General features: G+C 34.4%; 2 protein-coding genes across 2 annotated transcripts; one reads left to right on the top strand and one right to left on the bottom strand.

The window, feature by feature from the left end:
* Positions 1–688: 688 nt before the first annotated feature.
* Positions 689–22,221, bottom strand: LOC119081131 (cuticle protein 16.5-like). Its single transcript, XM_037189875.1, has 4 exons — positions 22,112–22,221; positions 21,772–22,035; positions 1,097–1,426; positions 689–925 (listed from the first exon to the last, which is right to left on the bottom strand). Exons 1-4 carry the CDS (start codon positions 22,127–22,129, stop codon positions 689–691), a joined length of 849 nt encoding a protein of 282 aa, XP_037045770.1. The 5' UTR covers positions 22,130–22,221.
* Positions 22,222–23,858: 1,637 nt separating this feature from the next.
* On the top strand, positions 23,859–25,942 carry LOC119080978 (protein artichoke-like). The gene has a single exon (XM_037189623.1). The coding sequence runs from the start codon at positions 23,933–23,935 to the stop codon at positions 25,700–25,702; it is 1,770 nt and encodes a 589-aa protein (XP_037045518.1). The 5' UTR covers positions 23,859–23,932; the 3' UTR covers positions 25,703–25,942.
* Positions 25,943–26,535: the final 593 nt, after the last annotated feature.

The raw sequence follows: 26,535 nt of genomic DNA on the forward strand, positions 1-26,535 counted from the left end.
GACACAATTCCTTGTAATATATTTTTCGGTTGATATTTTAATACAAAAAGTCTCGATGGTATTGTATTTGTCGAGATTTAAGAAACCGATTTTCATAAAAATGTAAATTATTACAAGATAGACGAGACATGAACGATTTCGCGAATTTTGTTTTGTCTTTATTTTTGTGTTGATATTATAGTTGAAACATTGGCTTTTGTGATGTGTGCATGAATATATTATATGACAACATTTAAGACTTTTCGTTGTTGTTTTTGTAGTCAATATACGCAATGAATTATCATAACAAAAGGAAGTGTAGAAAGAAGTCGTTTTGTTGGTTTCATAGAAATAAAAGAAATTTTTTTAAATAATTTTTGATTGCAGCAGAATCATTTTTTATTTAATTTTTTTTATATAAAAACTTTTATGTACAAAAAAAATTCGGATCACATTTTGGTTTGTTGTTTTTTTTAGAAGAAAATGATTTTTTTTGTAATTTTTCCAACTACAGAAAAATAAATAATTTTTTTTTGAAATGAAACGAAAAGGAGTTTTTCTCCGACAAAAAAAGTAATCCTCACTTTCATCCTGTCAATTCATCGGATATAGTAGCGAATAACATTGCAAAAATGGATTGCTCCTTTTTTTGATGAGAGAAATGTACAGCGGATGAAAGAACAGTTTCAAAGAAGAGTGGCAAGTTGATTTAATGGAGATAGCTGTGACCATATCCACCATAACCTCCATAACCGCCATAACCGTAACCATGCGAGTAGGCTACTGGAGCTGCATGATGGATGGATGAACCGTGATATGAGGCACCGTGATAAGCGGCATATGGGGCAGCGTGAGCAGTGTAGGCAAGTGGGGCGTGATAGGCTGGAGCAGCGTGCACAATTGGAGCGGCTACGGCATGGTGAACAACTGGATGTGAATGTGAGACCTGGGGAAAAAGTTAATTTAAATTATTCTCACTGTTTTCTTCGTACTTCTAATTTTGCGTCCTACGGTTTCCTTATTCAAAACGGAACCGTTAAATTTTTAAGCCGAAGTAAAGTCATATTTCAACGTTCTATTAAAAAGTTGTGTCTGACAAAACCCATAAAGAACTCACCTTGTATGTGTTTGCGTATGAAGTGGCAGCTGGTACAACATGTTTCACAACTGGAGCGGCATAAGCGACTGGAGCAACAGCTTTAACAATTGGAGCGGAGTAAGCATGCGAGTAAGCTCCATGACCGTATGAATAAGGCGACGAATGATGGGTATAGGCCAATGGTGCAGCAGCATGAGCGTACGACAATGGAGCTGAGTGAGCGTAGCTCAATGGTGCACTATAACCGTAACCATGTCCATAACCATGTCCATAGCTGTATGGGGATGCGATTAAGGGAGCGGCTATTCCACCAGCTGAGACAGCGGCGAAGAATAACGGTAGAGTTAACTGTTGATCGGAATAGAGAAAAATAAATAAAAATTATTTAACTTGAAGAAGCACACGTCTGCAGAATTTTGCATAAAGTAATAAATAAAATCACGACAAATTAGTCACAGCGAAATGATTCAATTAATGGTTTACAAATCGCTTTCACTTTTTTCACATATATTTGGTAAAGAACCAAAAACTTTAGCAAACACACAAGCTCCGAGTAATTAAAATTAATATTTTTTATATTGTTGTTGTATGAAACTATGAAACTCTGTCGTCCACTCACCAATAATTTGTTCATTTTGAAAATGATAAGTTTTTTTTGGTATATATCGTTCTGTGCTTGAATTACTTAGATCGAATGATTTTAATTGACCCCAACCGATGTATTTATACACAATAAAATCGTCAACGAGAAGGGACCCCTTCCCCCAATCAACAGCACACGGTACGCCACGGATCAATTATGCTTACACCTAATGCTTTGCGTCTCGGATTTTTCGTCAAAAAAGAATGATTTTTTGTATTTGCAAAGTCAAAGCACAGCATTTGTGTATCTCTGTGTGGTAAACAAAATGCGACCTCGCTTCAGTTAATAAGATTCATGCATGCAATAAATCCTAAGCAAAGCTCACATACATACGTTCGACTTACGGTGTAAACAACTTAATTCTTCAGCATTGTAATGATCGTAATACAGGTAGGTTGTTGTTGTTTTTTTAATAAAGGTATGATATTACCGCATCATATGGTATTATGTGTACTATTGAAAAGAAAATTATTGTAATTGCAAACAATATGGAACGATGAAAATTTTCGTGTGAGAAATTAATAGCAGTAATTTATGCAGATCGTGTCAATATGTTGCAGTAATCGAAATCGATTATTGTTACGTGTGTGAACATAAATTGATCAAATTGTATTATATCTTTTCGTATAAAATGTAAATTTCGATATCGCATCAATTTTATTGTTGTTAACTGCCCGATTGATTTGACTTTTCATGGACTAAGAAATCATTTATTTATTGTTCGAAATCACCGAAAAGTCTTTCTTTTTCGGTTGAAAAAAGATGATCACAGTCATATCAGTGGTCAAGTTTACAAGCATACAGAAAAACATCGCATTCAGGAAGGTGCAAACTAAGACGGAAAAGAGGACCAGTCGAGTTTTCGTGTGAATAACGGAAAGACATGACGTTTGTGAGTTTCTTTATATCACAAAAATGTTATGTCTTGTAATGAATATCTTTTGCAGCATCCAATGTAATCTACTATTACGTGATGCAGACGCCGGACGACTTACTTAATCGATGAAAAGTATGATTTTCAGCACTGAAGTGAGTCTGTGAAAAATGTGTGCCAGTTGTTCGACTCAACAAAGTAATTTCAAAAATGGATGCTAGTATAAATTAATCAAAACTGCATACTCGCTGCTGTTGTGACACGTTATTCATTAAGTTGGAGCATGCCAAATCTATTCTCCTCTTGTACTTGCTTACTTCAAAGCTTATTTGCAAACAAACCACCCGCGTCCGCCGTAACACTCACTCTTTAGTGAAATAGATTTTTTCCAATAGATTGCATTTCACTCTTAAATGATTTTTTAATTAATTTGATACCAGTGTGGACTCAGTACTCCAGATACGTGATGAATACTATACTATACATCCATCCTATACAACAGATTTTCAATTAAATCATCTCACGATATACTGTGCATCATACATATTACCTTACAGTTCAAAGCTACACACTCCGATGGGATTGATGTTAATTAATATTTCTGTATAGCGCATTGTAGTTTTACGTTCATTAACCATAATAATTGCTAGATTTTTGTGTTTGTTTTAAATGGAAGTGTATTCGGATATGGTATGGTTGTTTGCAACTCTTCCAGCAACTTGTCATTATTAATTTTAAATTAAAGTCACTGTTGTAACGAAAAGAGAGCGCGTGTCAGATGACGAATTCATCAGAATTTTCATTAAAAAACTAAAATGAAAATGGTGGCAGCAATTTTGCCAAAAATTTAACATTTTCCGTACACTTTCAATTCAAAGAATTAGTTGATAACAGGTACTCACACTTTTTGTTATTCAAAAGCAAAGTTTCCAAGGTATATTAGAAATGACGACACACCAGATTCCGAAGAGTGAAAGATTTAAATAAACCATTTATGTATCGGCACTTCAAGCAACAGTGCTTCAAATGACAGCTGCCAAATAGAATGAAAAATTTTCCCACATTTTTTTACAGTATAAAAAGTTGTTTGACAGTTTCAGTACTCAATGAGTACTACCAACGCACTGTCTAGCACCGAAGCTGACTTCGACCTCACTCAAATAGAGGACTGAACCGATCAAAGTTGGCTAACATTAACACAGACGGCAAACATACCTCTAGTGTAACTGTTTAATCTGTAACTTTTGTTCGAAATCTTTTACTTCATTTGTTTTAACATTATTCTTGCTATAAGCCCACATCAGAGAATTCACTGTTCATTGAAAATAGTTATTGCCGCAGGACGAGTGTAACAATGCATATCGTCTGCCTAAAATAGGTATTGTCTCAACTCAGTGACAGTGACGAAAAGTGACGAGTCTACACGTCTAGCACCTAATAGTTATTTATCTACCAAGGTAGGTATGAAGGTATTTTTTCGCACTAGATGTCGATTGTCGACCCGAGGCGAAGCCGAGGTCGACAAGACGTCGTGTGCGAAAAAATACCGGCATACCTACCGTGATAGATACGACGTTTTTCGCAATTTCGGGCCATAATCACCTTTCCAATGCAAAACATGTCCTACATTCTGTTCCAAAATTCTTGTATATACAGAAATTCATTTGAACGATCAAGAAGGCTGCATTATGATACACATTGCTATGTGATGTAAAGAGGCGCGTTGAATGAAATCGAGTAGTCAATGCTTAGTATATACACTTCAACAATACGTTCGGTCGAACCTTTTGGTGTCGCGGGTTCGATTTCTGGTCAATGCAAGATTTTTATTTATAAAAATTTAGCCTTCGTTGCAGGTAATAGGTTCTTTAGCGTGCGAAAAAAAGTTGATAACGCACTGCGTGCGAAAAAAAGTTCATATTGCGCTGTGTCCTGGAATACAGTGAAATAAATACCTTCAAAACGACATTAAATGGATGCATGGAAAGGTGATGATTATGGACCGGAATTGCGAAAATAAGAATTTATAACTCGCTGGCATAAATGAATATAACACAGAGTTACATGTAACATATCTTCGACCGAGTCTTCAATGATTTTATCAATAAAGGCAACGAGCGTTTTACCTATCGTCACTGAGTGGAGAAAAGGTCAGTTTAATATCACTCAACAATTAATTTAACAGTAAAATTTGAAATAGCAAATAAAAGGTGCAGCTGAATCTGAACAATTTCCAATTTTCATTATTTGTTTAATTAACACATTCTGAAAATTAAATTTTAATTGATTTTAGATTTTTATAAATTATTTGCCAGTATATTTGAATCGATAGATTTTATTGAGATTTGCAAAAAGGTTATTGGTTCAAAAACGATTTTCAAAATTAAATTGTTTCCACAAATAATATTCCAGTCGAACCAAAAATTATGTGCAACATTTTTCATTATTATTTGCCATTTAGTCCGGTTTTGAAAATCATAAATAATATCAAAAAACGCTTTTAACAGAATTTTGTACGGCCGGTATACACCATATATACTTGTACAACAAAACTGTGCGCTATAATTATGTAAATAAAACATTTTATTAGAATCAACAGGTTTCCAGTATCAAAACACTCTGTCAATATTACGTACTGAATTGAATTAGATTGTTTGTTCAATTAATCAACTTCATGAAATGACGTTGTGATTTTTAAATCATTCTTCACAGCTTATTGGAAGAATGGTAAATTATTACGTGATTTATCTACGAGAGTGGCCTACAATTTTTCATTTATGTCATTTCCATGCAAATTGTAAACTGTTGTAGGCTTAGGACGTCTAAAGAAATATTTTCTCAATAGAAATGAGAACGTTGACGATAATCGATTCTTTCTTACACAAGGTAGGTTCGAGAAGACAGTGAAAATCCTTACAAAAACAACATTCAATCTACATTATTAAAGTAAAACGTCTGCATGATATTACGAATCACATTTCTTCTGTATTCTCTTCTACGTATCAACTCTACAAGCATCGTGAAAATTATGAACAGAGAATAACATAAAGAACACACGTATGACATACATTGTATGTACTCTTGCAATGGGAAATGTATAGTAGTACCCCATTTTTTCTGGGACTTGTACAGCTGGGGCAGGCCCGATCTTTTAAAAATCGAGAATCTTATGTACCAAAACACTAACATGATGTACGATGTGCAGTTTTTTGCACACGCCTTTGCCTGACTCCATACAAAAAAAAATCTTTTAATTCAGTTGATCATCAGTTCAGTCAAAGTATAACGCAAGAAGAAAACCTTTAGGGCATTCTCAATCTAATTGAATTGCCATCAGAGATGAACTTCTACTGACCGAAAAATTGCAGAGGCTCGACGGCACACACCTCCGCCGCCATTTACATACCGTTGCGATGCAGAACCATATTACATCACGTAGCTGCACAACAGACTTTACCTGTTGAATTAATTTTTATATTAGAGATACATATTAATATATAATTATTGATAGGTTGGTGTACGAAAGATACATGCATCGATAAGAAAGAACGATTAATATTAAATCGCACACGCATTTGTACCGTATTTATAATCTGGCTATAAAGACAGATACATTAAATTTAACATGAGAAAAAAATACTCTTAATATTGAGTGTATTATGTCAAACATTTAATACACACAGCCTAGTACCTTGTTGTCAAATGAAAATTATTATAAAAAGATTTTTTTTCTTTCTAAAATTATCATTAATTAATTACTTTATCCAGTCAGGTATCTAGCGTTAAAAATGCATTTTATTATAAAATAAATTATTTTTTTTTCATTCAGCCTCACTAGCCACTGGGTTAAAGTGAACAGTTGTTCTTGCACAAGAATGTTTTTTTTTTAAATATAACATGAATCGTTCAAACAGGATATCCTCCGATTATGGTGTAAGGATAATTGACATGACTTGAACGATTAAACATCATTTTCAATTCAATTTTCAAATCAATGGATAAAAATGAGTACCTATTCTTTCTCATGTCATTCTGTGTCACAAAAATACTACTTGCAATTTCTTAGCATTTAAATATTTTCTTTATCGGTAACTCTCGATTTCAGAATACATCAATTTTCTTATGAAAACCTTGACCGCGTTATATATTTTAAATTACTTTTGTCATCATAAAAACAATAATCTGTAGATAGCATATAAATGTTCACTCTTTTACATAATGAAAACTAGTCGAGTGACAATATTTATAATGTTAAAAAAAAGAGTTTGATTTGAAGATTATTACTTACAGACATAAAATCAGAACAGCTAAAAAACGACTATACGCAAAATTATATCATTAAGCTAAGAAGTGTAACACTAAACAAGTTTTAATAAAGCAATTATAAAGATCAATGCTACAATTGCGATACAATAAATATTGCGCCTTTCGAAAAGAATGATGGCCAGACGAAGACATTAGCAGTTGTTTTTCTTTTCTTGAAAGTTTTTAATTGAAGAAATGTTTGTCAGTTATTTAACACTGGATTACATTTAACCTGCCACAAACGGCTATTTATCTGTTATTGATAACGGCGACAAAAATAATGAGGAACTCTGTGTATTATTGTCCTTTATATAGGAAAATACATGTTAAAAAATTGAAGTACAAGATTCAAATTAAACAGATTAAAAATACTTTCATCGATTGAAGTAATAGACCCAATAATAATACTGGTCACAAGCTTGCCGTCTGTAACAGGTTAACGAGCGTCAAACCTGTATAGCTGATAATTAGAATTAGGCTGTTGTGACCGATGGGTGTCGCACTTCTTGGACTAAATTGAACTAAATCGTATTGAATAAAATGAGATTAATATAATACATCTAAATCCCATACGGTTAGTCCCATTTAGCCGAAGAAGTGGGCACCCCACGGAAACCAAAGGTGAACACGTGTAACGGATCTAAACTTTCAATCATAACCGATTCAAGATGGCTATATTGAAGATAGAGTAACTGTCGCTACCGATATCTTTTCTCTAAACAAGTTATTATTGGGCGCCAGCATCTCCAAGATAAACGATAGCTTCCAACAATAATGAAAATGCAAACGATAATGCCCTTGTGAAGAAAGGTCGGTCGTTGTGAATGCATATTGTCGTTTGAATGAAGCTTCTATTCAATTTGTGATTATTACTTGAAGAATGGAGTTGGATTTGGATCGATATAAAATTCGTAATTCGAAATTGTGTGAAATAAAGAGAAAATAAGCTAGAAAAAAAATCTGTTATCGAGAACGACAACTAATATAAGTTCTCGCAATTGTTTTTTTAAATAGCAAAAACATGTGTTAGAGAAACTGAAGTAGAAGATTTTATTTCAAATACCAGGTTTAAACAGAAGAAGTAACAGATTTAATAATGAAATAGTGATAGGCTTGCCATCTGTGCGCTGAAACTGGCTGGCCGGAGAAAATTTTGTGCTCTTCGAAAATTTACAAAAAATTAAGAAAATTTGAATTAATTAGTGATTGAGTGGCGCAAAGTTATGAAGGAGACAAAGTAAAGATGATCGTGAAAGGCACAAAGAAATCCAGGTCAAATTCACCGTATATGATGGTAATCCATGACGAACTGAATCATGCTAAGAGAACCAAAAACGAACTAGTAGAAGGATAACTGGAACAACAATTTGGATTAGACAGAGAGACCCTAAAGACGAGGAGCATTGATTCAGTTTGTATATATCGCATTGTCAATAGACCGTGTGTGATTTTGAGAAAAAGGTTTTATATTTCAATAAAAAGAAGATTTACCATGAAAAACATTGAAAAAATATATTTTTTTTTTATTTAGAAATTATTGAAAAATATTCTTGCCATCCCGATGCCATCCCACTTATTAGAATCTTAGTAAGAATCCAATTAGAATGAATTAGAATGGTTCGGATACCCTTTAAGTCTCATTCAAATTACAGCTTTTAAAGTAAGATATAAAATCAAGCAGACATTTTTCAGATATTCTGAACACACTTTTGTTCTACAGAATAATAATCAACGTGAATTAAAAATAAATTATTTATACTTCACACGGTCTATTATACATTTATAATTCAGCAATCATCATCGAAAATACTGTTTTGATGTTGGTAATTCTCTCAGGAGATCGGATGACTTATAAGGCTTTAGTGAACCTCTCAGGAGATAATGCATTGGTGAATCTCTCAGTGGATCTTTTGAATGTGTAGTCTGAACCTAAATGTTGTAGTTAGTCGGACTGTACGCCAATTGAAAACCAGCTCCTTGTGTGATTTTCCTTTTCCACTTACCTGGTTGGCCTAGCGTAATCTAGGATGCATAGTGATTGAAATACATCGCTCGCTGGGAATAGTGAAGTCGGAGTCGGAGTGATAGGCTTTCCATCTGTGCTAAAAAGTATGTTTCAGAACTTCCGGAGTCGATTTCGATTCTCTATCTGATTCTAAATAATATTCTACAACATCGTATAACAATTTACAAACAATACGTGATACTTTGGCTCCTTCAACCTTCATACATCTAAGAAAGCAGGGTCTATTGCAGATAAAGCGGAGAGATTTAAGCATAATCATTATATGCGTCTAAAAGAAAACTATTTATTTACCCCCCTTGCCTTTAAATCATTAGGTTGCATGGTGCCAGAAACAAAGAAATTTATTGACAAGTTGGGATCATTAATGAAGAGAGCATCAGGGACGTTCCAAAGATTATCTGTTGCAGAAAATTTCTATTGCTATACAAAGAGCCAATGCGGCTTGTATTCTTGGAACTTTAGGAAGTAATAGAGCGGATGATTTTTATTTATTGTAATATTTGTTGAATGAAAAGATCGTTTTTTTACTGACTGTATGTGAGCAGTCTTTTTTTTCGCTTTGAATAAATAAAAATTTATACTTACAAACAATTGTTCCTGAGTCCCGCAACGCAATCAAAGTTTACATGAAAACGCATAGAGACGCATACATTTTCCATTGCGTTGCGAGAATCAGAATTATTTTTTTTTGTCAATGGGGGACTGAAATTTTGACAAGTTGTTTTTAATCGACGTTAAACATTATTATAAATAAAAAATTGTTTTACGGGATGTCTCTAAAATGCACTGATCTTTTTAAAAGTTCGTCTAAACTTCGAAACGTACAGCCGCCCGAAAGAAAATTAGAAAATGGCGGCCCTATATTTTTGATTTTACACTGTTTTTAGAAATTCTTTTGATCAGAATTGATCATCGAGACTGGAAACGGCCTCCGGCATATTTTAGGCGGCTGACAAAATTGGGTCGATTTTGGATCGTACTTTCTAAACAAAAATAATTTTATATAAAAATCTGTGCATTTTAGACTTTCTAAACAAAAATAATTTTATATAAAAATCTGTGCATTTTAGAGGCATACGGTGGGTGGAACCATTTTTTGCTTAGAATAACGTTCTGCGTCGAATTGGTCAAAACGTCAATCCCCCACTATGATGTTCTTGAGTATTGTTTAGTATCAGCTCGAAAAACGAAATTTGTATTCCTCCTGATGTTCTGAAACGGTTTTTTTAAACCTACAAAGGAACCTATCTTTTTTCACAACATCAATAAAAAAAGGTTTTCATGTGTCGGGGCCGAAAATGGGGGAGTTTCGAGATTTTTCTCGGGTTTTCGACCCCTTACATGAAATTTTTTTTGAGTATCTGTTTTGGACGATTGATTTTAGGCACTTTCGCATGTAGCCCTCACTTCGTTCGGGCTACAACTCGCGAAATTGCCTAAAAACAATCGTCCAAAACAGATACACAAATAACTAAAAATGACCTACATGCTCCAGCTCTCACTGTTGATTGGTCTACCATTTTCGACCATAGAAAAGTTATTATTATTTGTGAATGGGTGAAATGTATACATCAATAAATATGACGGCAATCGAAATGTTATGTATCATTAAGTTCGTAAATATTTACTCGTAACAATGATGTTTATCACAGTTGTACCTTCAAGGCTTACGTGCGGTTTAAAGGTTTTTTTTATGGAATATAGACAGAGTTCACACAATCTAATGCATATTCCAGGTTTTACAACTTACAACTTTGTATAATATAACTTGTGGTTAGTACATAAAAAAATGAAATATGAAAACCATTGGCTGTGCGGAATACACAAATCGGATATATGTATTTACCGATCAGTATCAGCAAACAATAATACGATGTTTTAAATATTAGGTGGAATGTGGAACATTTTAATTATATGCGATGCAGATTTTATTCAAATTTTAATGTGATTTTAATATGAATACATTTACAGTGACTAAATTATGACTAATTAATTAACCGCACGATATGTATGTATACCAGAAACCGAGCCCATATGATATTTTGATTTAAATTTTAATTTGAATCGATAAATTCATTGTAAACGAAAATATTTTAATTTAACTATTTGTGTTTTGTGCGTGTTTAATGGGATTAGTTGTATGTTTTATGCACTCTTTGCCGACAGATAACTTCAATTGGTGCAACTGCATTTATAATTATTGAGAAAAGTAATCCAACCGCCTTGCAACTTGTGTAGAGGAAATAGTGTTTTTCTCAGCTACTCCGGTCTGTTTTCTACCGAATTATATGCATCGCTTCTGGCTACCATACATACATTTTTAATATTTTCTTGCGAAATATATCCATTTCCAATAAAATTTATCAGTCAGTCGAAACCGACAAAAAGGTGGAAATGTGAAATATTCGGTCGAAAAAATTGCGTAAAAATGATATAGACGAATCTCAATGTCTATTGGATTGTATGGATGTATTTTTGTCGAAAGCGGCGTACCAACCAGTAGCAAATAATTTCTTAAAAAGCTCGTCCATATAACTTCATCCCACTTTGTCTCAAAATGGGTTTTCAACTATAAGTCGATAAATTTTGAAATTATGTTGAATTTCGAAATTAATCAAAATCGTGCTCGTGTCACCGAATGACTCCCAATAGAGAACAATAGACACGGAATATAAGTCAATTGTATCAATGATCATAAATTATACACTAACTGCCAATCGAACGAAAATTTCAGCTTTTATGTTGTTCGGTTTGCCTATCAAATCAAAAAGCATTAGACGTTCCACTACAAACATTTTATTGCTCAAATAACAAAAATGAAAATCATAATTTTGTGCTCTCTGATAATCCGGCCATAAGAGGTTTCAAATCATTTAAATCAAATTCAGAAATTTATATCAGCTCACTTTAACGTTTACTTGTTGATTTTGACAATAAAACTCGTAAAAATTTCATAAATTGCATTGCACTCATATGCCGAATTTCTTCAGCCAAAAACTTATGAACATGAGCTGAGCAATGTTCACGCAAACATGTCAAATATGTCTTACGAAATTTCCGTTCATCCGCATGTTTCGAGGTTTGTGTACAGTGTAAGCTGTATATTATGCACATAAAGTTTATTATGTAAAAGAGTTGAGTACATCAACTGTAACGTACCATCTACCATCGACTCATACTGCTGTTCACGTTTTTTAGTCGTCATATTCGCATAAGTGATGCTGTGATGTCTTACAGAACATTGTAAACGACACCATAATAAAGTCATATAGAGCAGAAATGTGTGTTTATCACATGAATTTATCGCTAGTTAAATTATCATAATGGACAATGTGATGGAGCGCATAGATATGTTCAAGGTTCAGTACTTTTCTTTAAAAAATTAAAAAAACAGCTGGTGGAACAGGTTTCCTCAAATTATTTCGTTTTTTATAGTTTTTCGATATAACCTAAAAAATGGTTTTTTTAATTGATCACAAGCGGCCATCATTCATCATATCTCGTCTGTTATCCTTTGGTTTGTGCTCATTGTAAAGCTTCGAAAGAAGAATTGAAGAAGATGAATTAAGTCAATTAAATTTTCCGGTTTTATCGAATTTAATTAGGAGCTTTTCCGATGGTAAATCTTTTCCCAACGAATCTCTCCACAAAGCGAAATATGAGAATGAAGAAAATATTGCCAGTCAGTGAGACGATGACATAATTAAATTTGCTAATATTTTTGAATAGAATCGTCTGTGTAATAATTTACAAAAATTGTTGCAATACAATTTCAAGGAACAGCCTACAAGAATGATTGAGGAGAAATGAAAATTGGATAGCATCAAACCGAGTGAATGTATCCAAGACTATTATTAGGCTCGCAACTGAACCCCTTTCAAAGTTACTCAATAGAAAATAAATTATCGAAGAGAACGGTTCACCTACATAATACCAACGTAAATTTACACCATCGCATAACGATATCTGTTCAATCGTTTTTGGTACAATTTATCCGCCATTGAATTCAAAAGAAAAGCACGGCATCATAAATCACATTTTCGCGTTTTGTACCTATAAAACTTGTGACAAATATTTGAAAACGTGTGCAACCGTTTATTAGCTTACACATTTCACGTGTTCGCTGTAATAGTACATACAATATATTCGTTCGATACAACCGAATTCTGTTGTACGACTTCGGTGACAACATTCACACTTGTTAAACGCTTGTGAACTTTCTACATCATAGCATTAGGATATGACATGACATATGCCACGTAACTTGATTCTAAGAAAAATATTTTTTAATAAATAAAGTTTTATCAATGGCTTGATTTTATTGAAACTGAACCACACATATTTGTCCGTTCTTAACCCAGTTTATTACAATGCAATGTTTATGTTGTCGAACAGTCCAGCTCCAATATAGTCGACACATTATAATAGAGTGCCAAAAGGTAAATAAATTGAAATTTAGTTTGCATAAATATTTTAACAATAAATCTGAACTTATCTTTTTGCACTTTAGCTCGGTGTTGTTATTTAACGTATATTATACGTATATTGAATCTTTGGTTATGCAAAATGCAGCGTGCAGTGACTTCAAATGTGATACAATTTCTCATAGAAAAAATACAAGTAGAGGCATGGTAATGGTAAGTGTTATTTAAACGTGTATATTTATGACGTTACAAACGAAAATTTATAATTTAAAACTTATTACACAACACTCCCAGCTGAAGTTAATATTTATAAAATTTAAAATATGACTGGTTTGAATTGTTTCACTTAGTTTTCGATAGATCAAAAGTCCGTTTCGGTTAGAATCAGATCATGTGAAAAATGAGCACCAATTGCAGAACTGAGCTTTCATTATATGTTTATTTATTGAGCATTCTGGGGGCATGATTCAAATATACTTTTTCCAGAGGAAATTGCAAAAATATGAATTATTACTTGTGCCGTCACAACATTTTTTTTTTATAGGTTTCCCTTCTATAAACTAATTAAGGAACGAAATAACTGTTGGATTTCTCGTAATTCCAGGAGCGATAGATGAACACAAAGAGTACAAAATATAATAGAATTTATTAGAAAACGTTCTTTTCCATACGATGTCACATTCAGACTGACCGGTATACTGAGTGAATGTATTAACTGAATTAGAACTAGTGAACTAGGATAATTCACTTGAACACGAAATCTAACACACCCCCTTAATTCAGTTAATACACCCCCTTAACGTTGATGACTTCTTCGATCTGTCCAATTCGCATTTTCTTTCATGTTCCAATTTCCATTTCCTTCCAAATTGCTGGGAGATGCGGGAAATCAGAAACAAAACTACATTTTTTTATTTACATCTTTAAAAAAAAATTCTTTTTAAAATCGCTTGATAAGATTTTAGTGTAGATAGGGTTGCCATTTTTTGAAATTCGAAAAGAGGACATTTCGTACGAAAAAAGAGGACGAAAAGAGGACGCTTTGAAAACGAAAAAGAGCGCGTTTTGAAAACGAAAAAGAGGACTAAAAGAGGACGCGTACAAACAAAAAAGAAGACAAAACTTATTATAAACAGAAATTGTTTAATTTTTGTTACTTTCATGTCACAAATCAATTATTACATGATAAATGGATAACAAAAATTATTCTTATTCATCAGCAGAATCTATTACACGTCTTTCATAAAAATACTTTTCGCTGGATTTAACCTTTTCAAGAAAAACATGATCATTACGAATCAAATCAAAAAATTTATCGCAGGGAACACCCTTAAAATTATATTTTAAGACTGTTATTGATTTAACACTTTCAAGCAATAAACGATTACGTTCGTCTGTCCATTGAGCGTGAATGATACTAAATATACGCTCAACATTTGCATTATGAGCAGGAATAGCGAATAAGTACTGTGCAATCGTTTCAAACTCAGAATATTGCTCAATGGAAACACAACTTTTGAAATACATGACCCATCGCTCGTGAGAAAGTTTTTCTTTGTACTCATCGGTTCCCGTATTTTGCTGTATAAAATTTTTCAAAGCTTTTAGCTGATCAAAGCACTTTACATCGTCAATTTTTACATTTTTGTCGTGAAGAAATTCGATAGCGCTCTCAATTTGTTCAAAATTGGGAACTTCTGCGATGTTCATCCATTCGAAAACTCGAAACTTGTCGAACTGAACCGTCCATTCCTTTAGATACTTAAGTGCATTTTTATACAAGCCGAGCATTGAAGCTTTGACACTGTCAGTGTTTTCTTGTCGTCGCAAAATAGTCTTAACGGCGATCGGTATGAATTCCCCAGAAATTCTTGTCTCTAGTGTCTGTAAATAATAAATGAAAACGGTTAGCTCTTTGCTGAAGCTAACAAAAGTGGTACCGCATACATACCTCTGTGATAGAGTCCAGTATTTTCATTGTCTCCAAGATTGAGCCTTTGTCTGCTTCCATTTTTGCAGTGTTGCAGTGAAAAACAGCGGCCAACGAATGTACAAAAAACAAAAGCGCCTCATTCAACGGATCTTCAAAGAAAGTTTTCAAAGCCACGGGTGGGCTCTCAATCGATAGGAAATACGACTTCAACGGATGATACATTTTGAGGACTCGTTCGATAACAGGAAATAATGAAAGCCATCGTGTTTTTGAATGGCTCAAGAGGATTTTAAAATCTACCTCGACATTATCGCAAATTTCCCTAAGCGATTCCACTCGAACAGTATATATCGAAAAGTACTTGTAAATTTTGAACATGATCGAGTCGATATCCACTTCCAGATGATCCATCGCGAAATGAATGGAGTTATTGCATATATGTGCTGGGCATCCGATTCCGTTGATGTCCCGACCAAGAAATGTCTTCAGATGATTAAAAATATTTTGTCCTTCCTTGCGCAAAACGCTTCCAAAATTAGTGTTTGTATTATCGGCGCCAAAAGCAATGCATTTTTCGATCAAATCGAAATTTTCCATAGTCTCCTCTAACAACTTTGAAATTGTTATTGATTTTTCATTTTGGCACGACTTTAATTCTACCAACTTTGAGTTTAATCCATCGAATTTGTCGAAGTACTGAACAACAACTGGAAACATTTTGAGTTAGCCGTGATTGCTGCTGTCGGTGCAAATCCCAATGAATTTGCTTTTGTTTAAATCTTCACGAGCTTTTTCGAGTACGTACGGAGCGATGACGTTGTCAACGATGGCTTGAGTTTTTGTTTTGCCACATTTGATTTGTGGAGCAATTTTTGAGTCTTCGAATAACTTGTGGTGCAAAGTATTGGTGCAATCAGTAGACTTATAGCTGAAATGATGATACACTGTGTGGTAGGATAGGGCAGCCTCAACAGCACTGATTTTTTCAGTCTCCTTTGTCGAATTCACATTATATATTTTAGTCAACTTGGGACAATTGGTGGCACTTCCAACGTTATTTTTATGCTTCGCACTGTCTAAGTGCTGCAAAATATCATGTCTGCCTTTGTTGCAGATGTTAATTATCTTATTTTTACACGTCAAACATTCAATTTGTCCTTCAATTTTCGATGGAATGAACATCGGAAATTCTTTTGCCAAATCCTGCGAGAATTTACACTTTCTGGTCGGCATTATTGAAATTTGAATCAAAAATTGTTTAGTCTTGATGTGATATCGCTTTTTGCGATAAAATGGCGAATCGGAACTGATCATGATAAATCAATTTTAGGAAAAAATCAAATCATCTCATGCACACATCCATAGTTAATATTCAATTGCTAGAAAACAATAGAGAAATGTTCAATGCATTTCAACACATTTGAATATGTACACGTTACGTTAGCTGTAGTCGCAGTGACATAACGTTGGCAAGTTGTAATAGATGCGCTCAGTAAAATGAAGTAGATCGAAGAACAAAATGTTGAATATTTTAAATTTTTTCTATTTGTATGAAAAAAGAGGACAAAAGAGGACGTTTTACAAAAAAAGTGATGTTCTTAGAATTTTTGCAAAAAAGAAGAATTAGATGAAAAAAGAGGACATGTCCTCTAAAAAGAGGACGAATGGCAACCCTAAGTGTAGACAATTGAGTCGTACAACTTTACTATTGCAAAGAAAAATAGGTCAGCATCCTCTTAAATTTTTTGTGTAACAGTAACTTATTAACCGTACGAAGAAACACCTTTGGATTTTTGGCTAAAACATGAAGAATCGATTTTTTTAACTGTGAAAATTCTATGTCTCCAGTTTCGTGGCTGATCACAATGTGAATGTGAGATACTCTCAGAGTTCTACAACAACCAAATACAAAGTATACAGTAGAAGGTTCCAAAAATAACCAAATAAAATTGTACCAAGTCATACAAATCGAAACACTCCGATCCGAAACATGTTTCGAAGACTCTGCAGAATTCTGTGAATCTTGAAGACAGTGATACCGTACATCAAATGCAATGGAAGCGAAGGGAAAATGAATTTTGCCTGGTTTATGGTCCTCATAGACAGAGGACCTCGGCATTGCACGATATTTGTTTCTAAATTTGGTCACCCATGTCAAAAATGGTCTAAAATATCAGTCGATACTGTCCAGAATCTGGAAATAATCTGCAATTCTGGAAAAATTGGTCACTTACATCAAACGCAATGGAGGCGAAACGAAATTTAATTTTGTCTGGTTTATGGCATACATAGACAGAGGACCTGGGCATTGCACGATATTTATTCCAAAACAGGTTGTATTTGGTTGTTGTAGAACTCTGAGAGTATCTCACATTCACATTGTGATCAGCCACGAAACTGGAGACATAGAATTTTCACAGTTAAAAAAATCGATTCTTCATGTTTTAGCCAAAAATCCAAAGGTGTTTCTTCGTACGGTTAATAAGTTACTGTTACACAAAAAATTTAAGAGGATGCTGACCTATTTTTCTATGCAATAGTAAAGTTGTACGACTCAATTGTCTACACTAAAATCTTATCAAGCGATTTTAAATAGATTTTTTTTTTAAAGATGTAAATAAAAAATGTAGTTTTGTTTCTGATTTCCCGCATCTCCCTGTGGCCAATTCCTGCTACCTTTTCCATATGTAGCTTTCCGTACAGATATCAACTGGACTAAAAGGTGTGCGCCTCTCCCAACACCATTGATATCGTCGATTCCGTATCTTCATGTCTAACTCTAAATTCCGTTTGTTTATTCCATTCCATTTCTAATTTGGTTTTTATATTCGCACTTCTGCCACGGTCACACAAAATAGTTCCAGTTTCCATGACTAATTCACAATACCATTGTTGATTTCCGAATTCCAGCTTCCATGACCAATTCTTAAATACCATGATTAATTCTAGGACCATAACCAAATGCCGAACCAATCGATCAATACTGAAGAATTCGTCGACAAATTCTAGACATCACCATAGCCAATTTTGTAAAACTACGAGTGATCTTCTGATTTTCCGTTCCGAATTTTATCGATAAAATTCTTTCCATTTTCAAAAAAAAACTTTCAGTTCCTCATCATCACTATTTCGCGTTCTCTTTCCGTGCCTGATTTCGATCGTGTTACAACTGCGATCGTGTGCCTATTCCAATCGTTTCTTTACTGTCTATCATGTGCCAGATCCGATCGTGTATAAATTTTGATCGTGTGCCATTTCCGATAGCCGTAAAACAATCGTCTTACAATTTATTATTTTACATCTCCTCAATTTCTTGAATTCCGCAATATACACGTTTCCTGGGCCCATAACCTGTTGGATTTCTCATAATTTTAGGAGCGATAGAATAACACAAAGAGTATAAAATCTAAGAGAATTTGTTAGAAAACGTTCTTTTCCATACGATGTCACATTCAGACTGACCGGTATACTGAGTGAATGTATTAACTGAATTAGAACTAGTGAACTAGGATAAATCACTTGAACACGAAATCTAACAATAACTAGTTGTTATCAGCTATACTGATAAATAAAAGCAGCATGTTTTAAGCAAAATGGTAGCAACTGTCCAAATAGACTGTAGTTTTGTATAACAGCGATTAATTTACAACGGGAGTACCTTAACATACTCTCTAACGAAAAAGCGATGTTAAGTATTTTAGAATTAAAGAAGGGTACACTTTATCTCACGCTGTCCTGTATAGTTACTTGTTTGCCGTGGGGAGGAAATAGGAAATTTCGGTCGAGTTGACACTTACTATTTCTCCCAGAGGTGAACACACCATTTTTTAGATGTGTGAGGTGAGATTTACCGTTTTTTCCATGAAACGAAAACACCGATTCCCTAAACCATTTTTCAAACCATAAACAAAGTGACAGTTCAAGTGGGAAACATTATATTTTATTGCATGCCCCAAGCGAAAATTGATTCTTACATATCAATTTGGCCCCTGCGAAAATGGTCGATTACATGAGGGATATTTGTGTGACACTATCGTCAAGGAATCTCTATTTTCGCGGGGTGCACAGTCATTCACGTAAAACGAGTTTTCGCGGGGTGCAGCCAGATGAAGGAGAATGCATCATCTGAAATATTTAATGCCTTCCCACAGAAAAAAAGAAAATAATTATTGATGTTTTGTGTTTTTGAACACAAATTTTCCAGTGGCGTGAGTTGAATGTCGCAAAAGCATTTGAATTATTTCGAAAAGAAAATCACAAAACTGAAAGTGTCAGCCATTTTTTGCTCCAGCAATAAATTCAATGTTTGTAATGAACACATGGCAAACACTTTTAGTTGCGTATTTTTCACTTATATTCGAGAACACTAAACACTTTGCTTATGTTAGACATTATTCACTTCACTTCACTGCAAAATTTTTATTCTAAATAACGAAAACAACAAAATTAATGCATTATCCTGAAACGGAAAAACAATTCAGTGACAAGCCGACTGTTGTGACCGTTGTGACGTGTATTGAGATTACTGCTGTAACAATACCAACATAACATTAGTGTTGTTTTCGGGATTTTTTTCTTCGTAGACGTGTGAGCCAATTTCGGAGGGTTCGACGGTATACTAGATTCGTTGTTACTGCGTTAAGGAATTGATATGTAAGAATCAATTTTCGCTTGGACAAGCAATAAAATAGAATACAGTGCAAGCTGCTGCCATGATTCATTACTTGGGGAAACAATTTTGAAACTCGCAACTCACGCGTGTGTGTTTAAGCGCCAAGGTTTGAAAACTGTTATTTTGACGCGGGTAGTTACATACCTCGCCTTCGGCTCGGATATGCAAACTCTACCCTTGTCAAAATAACAGTTTTCAAACCTTGGCGCTTAAACACACACTTGTGAGTTGCTCGTATCTCAAAATTGTTCCCCCATGTAATGAATCATTTTCGCAGCATGCACTGTAACCTACTATTCTTCACAATGAAGCATAAAGCATTTTTCATACCTAGGACTGCACTTTTTTTTCCGTCAAATATCAAAAATATTGTTATTATATTTGTTTGAGGACGCTTTCATTTTGACGAGTGGGAAGTTTGTAGCCCGAAGGCAAGAACTATAATATCACTAGTGAAAATAAAACTGCGACTTCTACTCTTATTTCCGACACAGTTACAAAAAAATCTACGCTATTTCGATTCAAGAATATCTAAAACAAAGCCTTTTAGCATGCGTCAGGAAAATAACTATTAATCGCAAACCTCAATAAATGTATGTAAGATAACAATTCTAAATGTTCGGTGACTTGTTTACTATGAAAATAATTCCGTCTGCGCTTGATTTATATTTTTATTTATTGCAACCTAATCTACATGTTGATTGCATTTTAATCGAACAACGAAGTGTGATTTATGTATAATTTTACCATCTGGTGCTTTATCAAACAGACTTATGTTTTCCTTATGTAAAAATAAAATATTTTACGAATTCATATAAACTGAATATTTGTTGACTCAATCCTTCAATATATTAACAGGACTTTCGAGGATTGTTTTTAAAAGCTTTGCTCCATGAGGTGCTGGAGTTGGTTCTTCGTGAATACAATAACTTAAGTCATTGTTCGGACAAGCTTATTTTGACCAATGGAACTATAGCAACTGCCTTCGGGCTGGCTTACAAATTACCGCACATCAATATAAAAATATCCTATAACAAGGACAAAACCTACCATCAAGAGATTCTACTTTTTAAAACCCACTAAATTTAGAAAATAATTTGTGATTCATTAAAATGTGAGCTACACGTTTCTACCATGTATAATCCGTTCGACAGATTCTCGTCGAACTGGTCGTTGTTTCCTCTAGAAAACATGTTACTCTTTTAAAATTTAGCTTGTTATCAGTAACGATTTTCTCAAAGCTGTTAAACGTGATTCCGAAGGCGTCATCATTATATTTATTGAACTTTGCGCTGAAAAAGCGATACAAGTAAGGTCACGTGACCCGTCAACAGTTAAATTGAATCTTAATACTTTTTGTGAAAGTACTTGACTAGCATAACACATTTACACTGCATATGAAGGGTTGAGATTATGAGTTAGTTTCGACGAAAGAATAATGAAGCGCAAAGTTCTGGTAGGTTTTGTCGGTCCAAATACGACTTTTCTTACCACTAGCTGTTGCGTAGTATACACTGTATTGATTGGAAATTCAGTAGGCTATATGGAAATAAATATATAACCGACAAATTGGTATGTTATGTATAACATCCAGAAAGCAGCCCTCCTACGGAATTTCGTTGCGGTTCTCTTTGAATCAATAGAGTTTCACTTTTAATTCCGAAAAGAGTTTATTTTTATTTAAGCATATTGCGTCACAGCGTACAAATTTTTCAATTTTGTTTCCATTATATTTACAATAGTAAAGTCAGAACGTCTGTCGTCGTCGTCTGTACCGTTTGGTTTCGTATGTTCAATTGTCGCCTAATGTTTCTTAAATCACATACGGATATGCACTATATGGAAAAGCTGAGTATGCACTATACGGGGCAGCTACATATGGTGAGGATACATATGGTGAGGACACATATGGTGACGAAACAACCGCTGGAGCCGCTGCCACCAAAGGTGCTGATTGAACCAATGGACTGGCGATTGCATGGTTCACGGTATGTGCATTATAAGATGATGCGTACGGTGTGACATAAGCTGCTGGTAAGACTCCAGCCTGTACAGCTGTGAGTGCAATAACGGCGAAAACCTGAATTTTAGAAAATAAAATCCATTTAATTCTATTCTTGTTGGTTGTAGTACTCGAAAGTAAAAGCTTAACTTACAATGCACTGAGAAATCATTTTTGATTTTTGAATTAAAACTTTTTTTGGTTACTTGAGTTGAAGTCAAAGACGAGATTGATAGCTATTGTTTCGATGGTCGTGGTTTTTATACAAAATGATATCGTCTGTAGAACTGTGATTTGAATTTTAATTCATTTGTCGTTATGAACTGAGCAGTTACACACAGAAGTGTTATTCATTTAATTTATTTATTTTTTATTTTACATTCGTAAGTCTTTGCATAACTTTCGGTGGCATAATTTAAAATAAGTGTCCAGAAGGCCATACTTGGCTAATATTTTTTAATGAGAAATTATTCGTGTCTGGAGTTTTTAATAATTTAAAATTTTGCATGCAAATATGTGAAATTTTGGCGACTAGACTCACTAGACGCACCTCTGAATTATTACCAAAAATATTTTCACTGAACTCTATTAACATCACACTCATTACAATACGATACTATTGATTTGATTTGATTTGAAAGAAATATTTAATCAATATGGGATGAAAACGTGAACATGAAAAGAACAGTAAAGCGTGGGAGCTGTTTGAAAAACTTATCTATCGCGGAGACAAAACACGTTGTTGATGACCTTACTAATGTCGCGACCAGCAACCTTTACACCAGATATGCTGCAAAGTTCAGCTCTTTTCTGATAATGATTGACCTTTTCATTCATATTCAGTGGGGTAGGTTCGGTTAGTTTCAAGGCTATTTGGTTTTGTGTGATCGTAAAACGCTCAATTTACAAATTATTTTTCCGTTATTGGTTGAAATTTTGAAAAGGAATTCTTTTAAGAATTTTTGGAAACTTAAAAAAAATAAAAAAAAAATTGGAGGACTCGAAATTGGCCTGGACAGGACATGATAGTGTCTGCCTCATTGTCTTTGCGCGTGAAAATGTAGCTTCAGAAACTTGAAAAGACGTTGAGAGTCGACCTAATACTTCCATTGAGCCTTAAGAACATGGACTAATTTTGAAAAATATTTTTCCAAATTTTCCTCAATTTCCCAATTTTTTCGCAAATTTTTGTACATATTTCCAAATTTACCAGAAAAGTACATTTCCTACCTAGGACTAAAAGTCTTTTTTAGCGTGTGAGAAGTTTCCAGCCGAAGGTGAAGTCTGGAATCGAATGAAACCATATGAAAATATTTTTTTATGAAAATTAAGAAAAATCTTGGGCAATGTAGGAAAATTTAAGAAAATGTTTTCCCAAAAATAGTCACTGTTAAGAATGTATGAAGACATCCAGTCGACTTTTGTCGTATTCTTTAGGCTTTTAAATTGACCATATGTAACTTGTATAACCTGTACTCGTTTGGTATTACATGAATGCTCGCCACAATTTATTTATAAACGGGCCAGCGTCATTGCAAAACTGTTATTCAACGCAATTAAACCCAGCTTATTGAAATGTATTATTTAACATCGACGAGATGCGTTGGCAGAGGTTGGATACCACTCAAAATGAAAATATTATTTCTATTTGTATTTATCAGTCAGTGCTGCCATATAGTTCAATTTGAAGTGATGCATCACCCTCATTACGTACAAGACCGTGTTGTATACAGCAAGAATTCATGAAACAATTCAAGTTAAGAGCAACAAATGTTCTTATCTTTAGGTTTGGTTTTATTGTTATTGTTTTTATCTCGCATATTATTGTAGTTTTTTTGCATAGCACCAGTCAAGTATTTTACTAAACAAGTTTTATCTACCAAGAATTGTTACTTCCTTTCCAACGCAAAGTTATATTCCACCAAATTCAATTATTTATGGTGTGCATTCATAGTAATTATTTACGTCTCCAACAATGAAGACTGAAACCGTCGTTGTGATAATTACGTTTCAAATATTCCTGCAATTATTGGGATCACATTGTGAAAAACTGCTATTCCGTTGTGACGAAATCGAAGCAAATGCTGGTGGTCCAATAGTTGACCTTGATCCTTACGATACGTATTGTTCGGTAACCGATTTTTTTGTGAACTATACAACTCAAGTGGACTGTGATGTATACCCAAATCAGAGGGCAAAAGTGCGCGTAATAAAATTCTATACCTCGCATTTGCTGTACGTTCCCAGCGGGATATTTAGATATTTCTCTGAAGTGCGTGACTTTGATATATCTAAATCGGAGGTGGTTGAAATCCACAGAAATAGTTTCGAAGGTGCAAATCATCTCATTTACTTGACGATGAGCTACAATAAGATCCGCGAACTAGGGCCTTCGCTGTTCATAGACGCAACATCGCTATTCGTCTTGGACATGTCGTACAACAACATCACCAAAATAGACAAATACGCTTTCGTAGACGCGAGGTCAGTTTCAAGATTGTCGTTATCGTATAATAAACTGCATGAATTGCATCAGGATTTATTTCGAGACTTGCACTTCTTGGATCAAATTTATTTAAATGACAATGAGATCGAGACAATACATCCATTGCTGTTCGAATACAATTATCAATTGTCTAAGATATCATTGGACAATAACCGGCTGCATTCGTTTGATGTGAGCATGTTTAAGAACTTCAAATATTTGGACACTCTGCAGTTTGGCGGAAATTATTTAAGTTCCTTTAACAGTTCAGCAATCGGCGTTCCGTTAAAAATGTTGATTTTGAGCAAAAACAATTTGACCGAATTGGTTGTCAACAAAATTGATGTATTGGACGCTTCCAACAACAATTTATCGTCGATTAGATTTACCGGACAAAACACGATCAAACAACTTATTTTGTGCAACAACTCCATCACCAACATCGATAACATTGTCAGTCAAGAGAATCTCGAATCGTTGGACTTGTCATTTAACAACATCGGATCGGTGAACATCACCACATTCACAAAGCTGAAAAAACTTACTATTCTTAATCTTGGTAACACTAAATTGAACGGCCTAAATTTCGGCACATTTTCCAGCCAAACTGAGCTGAAAGTCCTGGACTTATCCTACAACAATTTATTGCACATCAACTTTGATATCTTTTCGCCGTATCTAACCAACATTGAGAAAATTTTTATCGAAGGAAATGGTTTAACGGAAATCGCAGACGCAAGTCATATCCTGAACATTTTCCCTGTACTGAACACTGTGGGCCTATCGAACAATCTGTTCAACTGCAGTTATCTATCGGGCTTGCTGAGAGCTTTCCGCAAATTTAATATTCGACTCAACCTTGACCCAGACACCAGCAATAGAATCAATTCGACACATGTTGATGGCATCTTGTGTGGTAATAATTTAACGGTTCCCGAAAATATTCGACCCATGAAACATGCCTTGGTTGACAACAAAGACACCAATAAAGTCAATGGAATTAGCGACGGACGACAAGAAGAGCTAACATATTTGAGGTCACGACTAACGGAAGTTAATTCGCACGAGCAGTTATTGCAGTCAAATTTGAGTTACATGAAGGGTCTTACAGCAGTCGTATGTTCAATTGCGTTGATTTATGTATGCTTTAAGCTAGTTTCGCTATATTTGCAACATCGTAGCTTACAGTTTGTAAGTCCGAATGTGTACCGATCTACAACTACAATGAATACACTGGAGAGCCACCTTGACGCTTCGTGATCTGGGTGAATTAGAAGATTGATAAAATATTTAGGTTCCGTTTGTGAAGTATGTCACGCTCTGAGAAAGGAGGCGAAGGTCTGTATGGCAATAAATAAAAATTCACATACATTTTTGTGTGACAGGGTATGGGGGTCAGAGAATCGTAAAGTTTAGCTTGACATACTTATGAACGACGCCTTATTATGCAAGTATCTCAATTTTTACACATTTTTACATTAAAAGTGGCGGTAATTGTTTAAATATAATTATCTTTTCTCTCCTGTTACCACAATTTTGAAATTCAGCACTAAGTGTAGCACAAAACGCTACAATCCACTACGCTCCTAGATGCCAACTCTCAAAGTTAAAATAAATTAAGTTTTGTAAAGAACATCTAATTTTCTCCAGAGAAGCAAGGAAGCAAAATACTGCTTCTGATCGACATCGGACAATCACTTAAACAAATAGTTCCATTTACTCAAATAAAAACCGTAATTATCCATCAGACTCACAAGATGTTTATTAAAATTTTTGTTTCTTTCTACTCATAATGAAAAATATGTCACAGCGCGAATTTCCTAACCGGTTACTGAACGTCATTACAATCCGAATGTCGTAGAAAAACCATATCTAGAACAACAATGGAGCAGAGTAAGCATAAGCTGGAGCGGCAACGTATGGTGACGAGTATGCAGCTGTGTATGGTGCCGCTACTAATGGTGCAGATACTCCATGATATTCACTGGAAACAACGGCACTCGTGGCAAACGGAGCTGCGTATGCAGTTGAGGCTACAAGTGGTGCGTTGTATGCTACGAATTGAGGTGTCGGTTTGGCTGAAGCTTGATAAG

The sequence above is a fragment of the Bradysia coprophila genome, unplaced genomic scaffold (genome assembly GCF_014529535.1).
Source record: "Bradysia coprophila strain Holo2 unplaced genomic scaffold, BU_Bcop_v1 contig_350, whole genome shotgun sequence".
Lineage (NCBI taxonomy): Eukaryota > Metazoa > Arthropoda > Insecta > Diptera > Sciaridae > Bradysia > Bradysia coprophila.

Coding starts and splice junctions, on each gene's coding strand:
- LOC119080978 (XM_037189623.1), top strand. CDS start 23,933: ATGAAGACTGAAACCGTCGTTGTGATAATTACGTTTCAAATATTCCTG.
- LOC119081131 (XM_037189875.1), bottom strand. Junction 1,427..21,771: donor GTGCATATCCGTATGTGATT/TAAGAAACATTA, acceptor TCCGATCAACAG/TTAACTCTACCGTTATTCTT. Junction 926..1,096: donor CATACGCAAACACATACAAG/GTGAGTTCTTTA, acceptor CTTTTTCCCCAG/GTCTCACATTCACATCCAGT.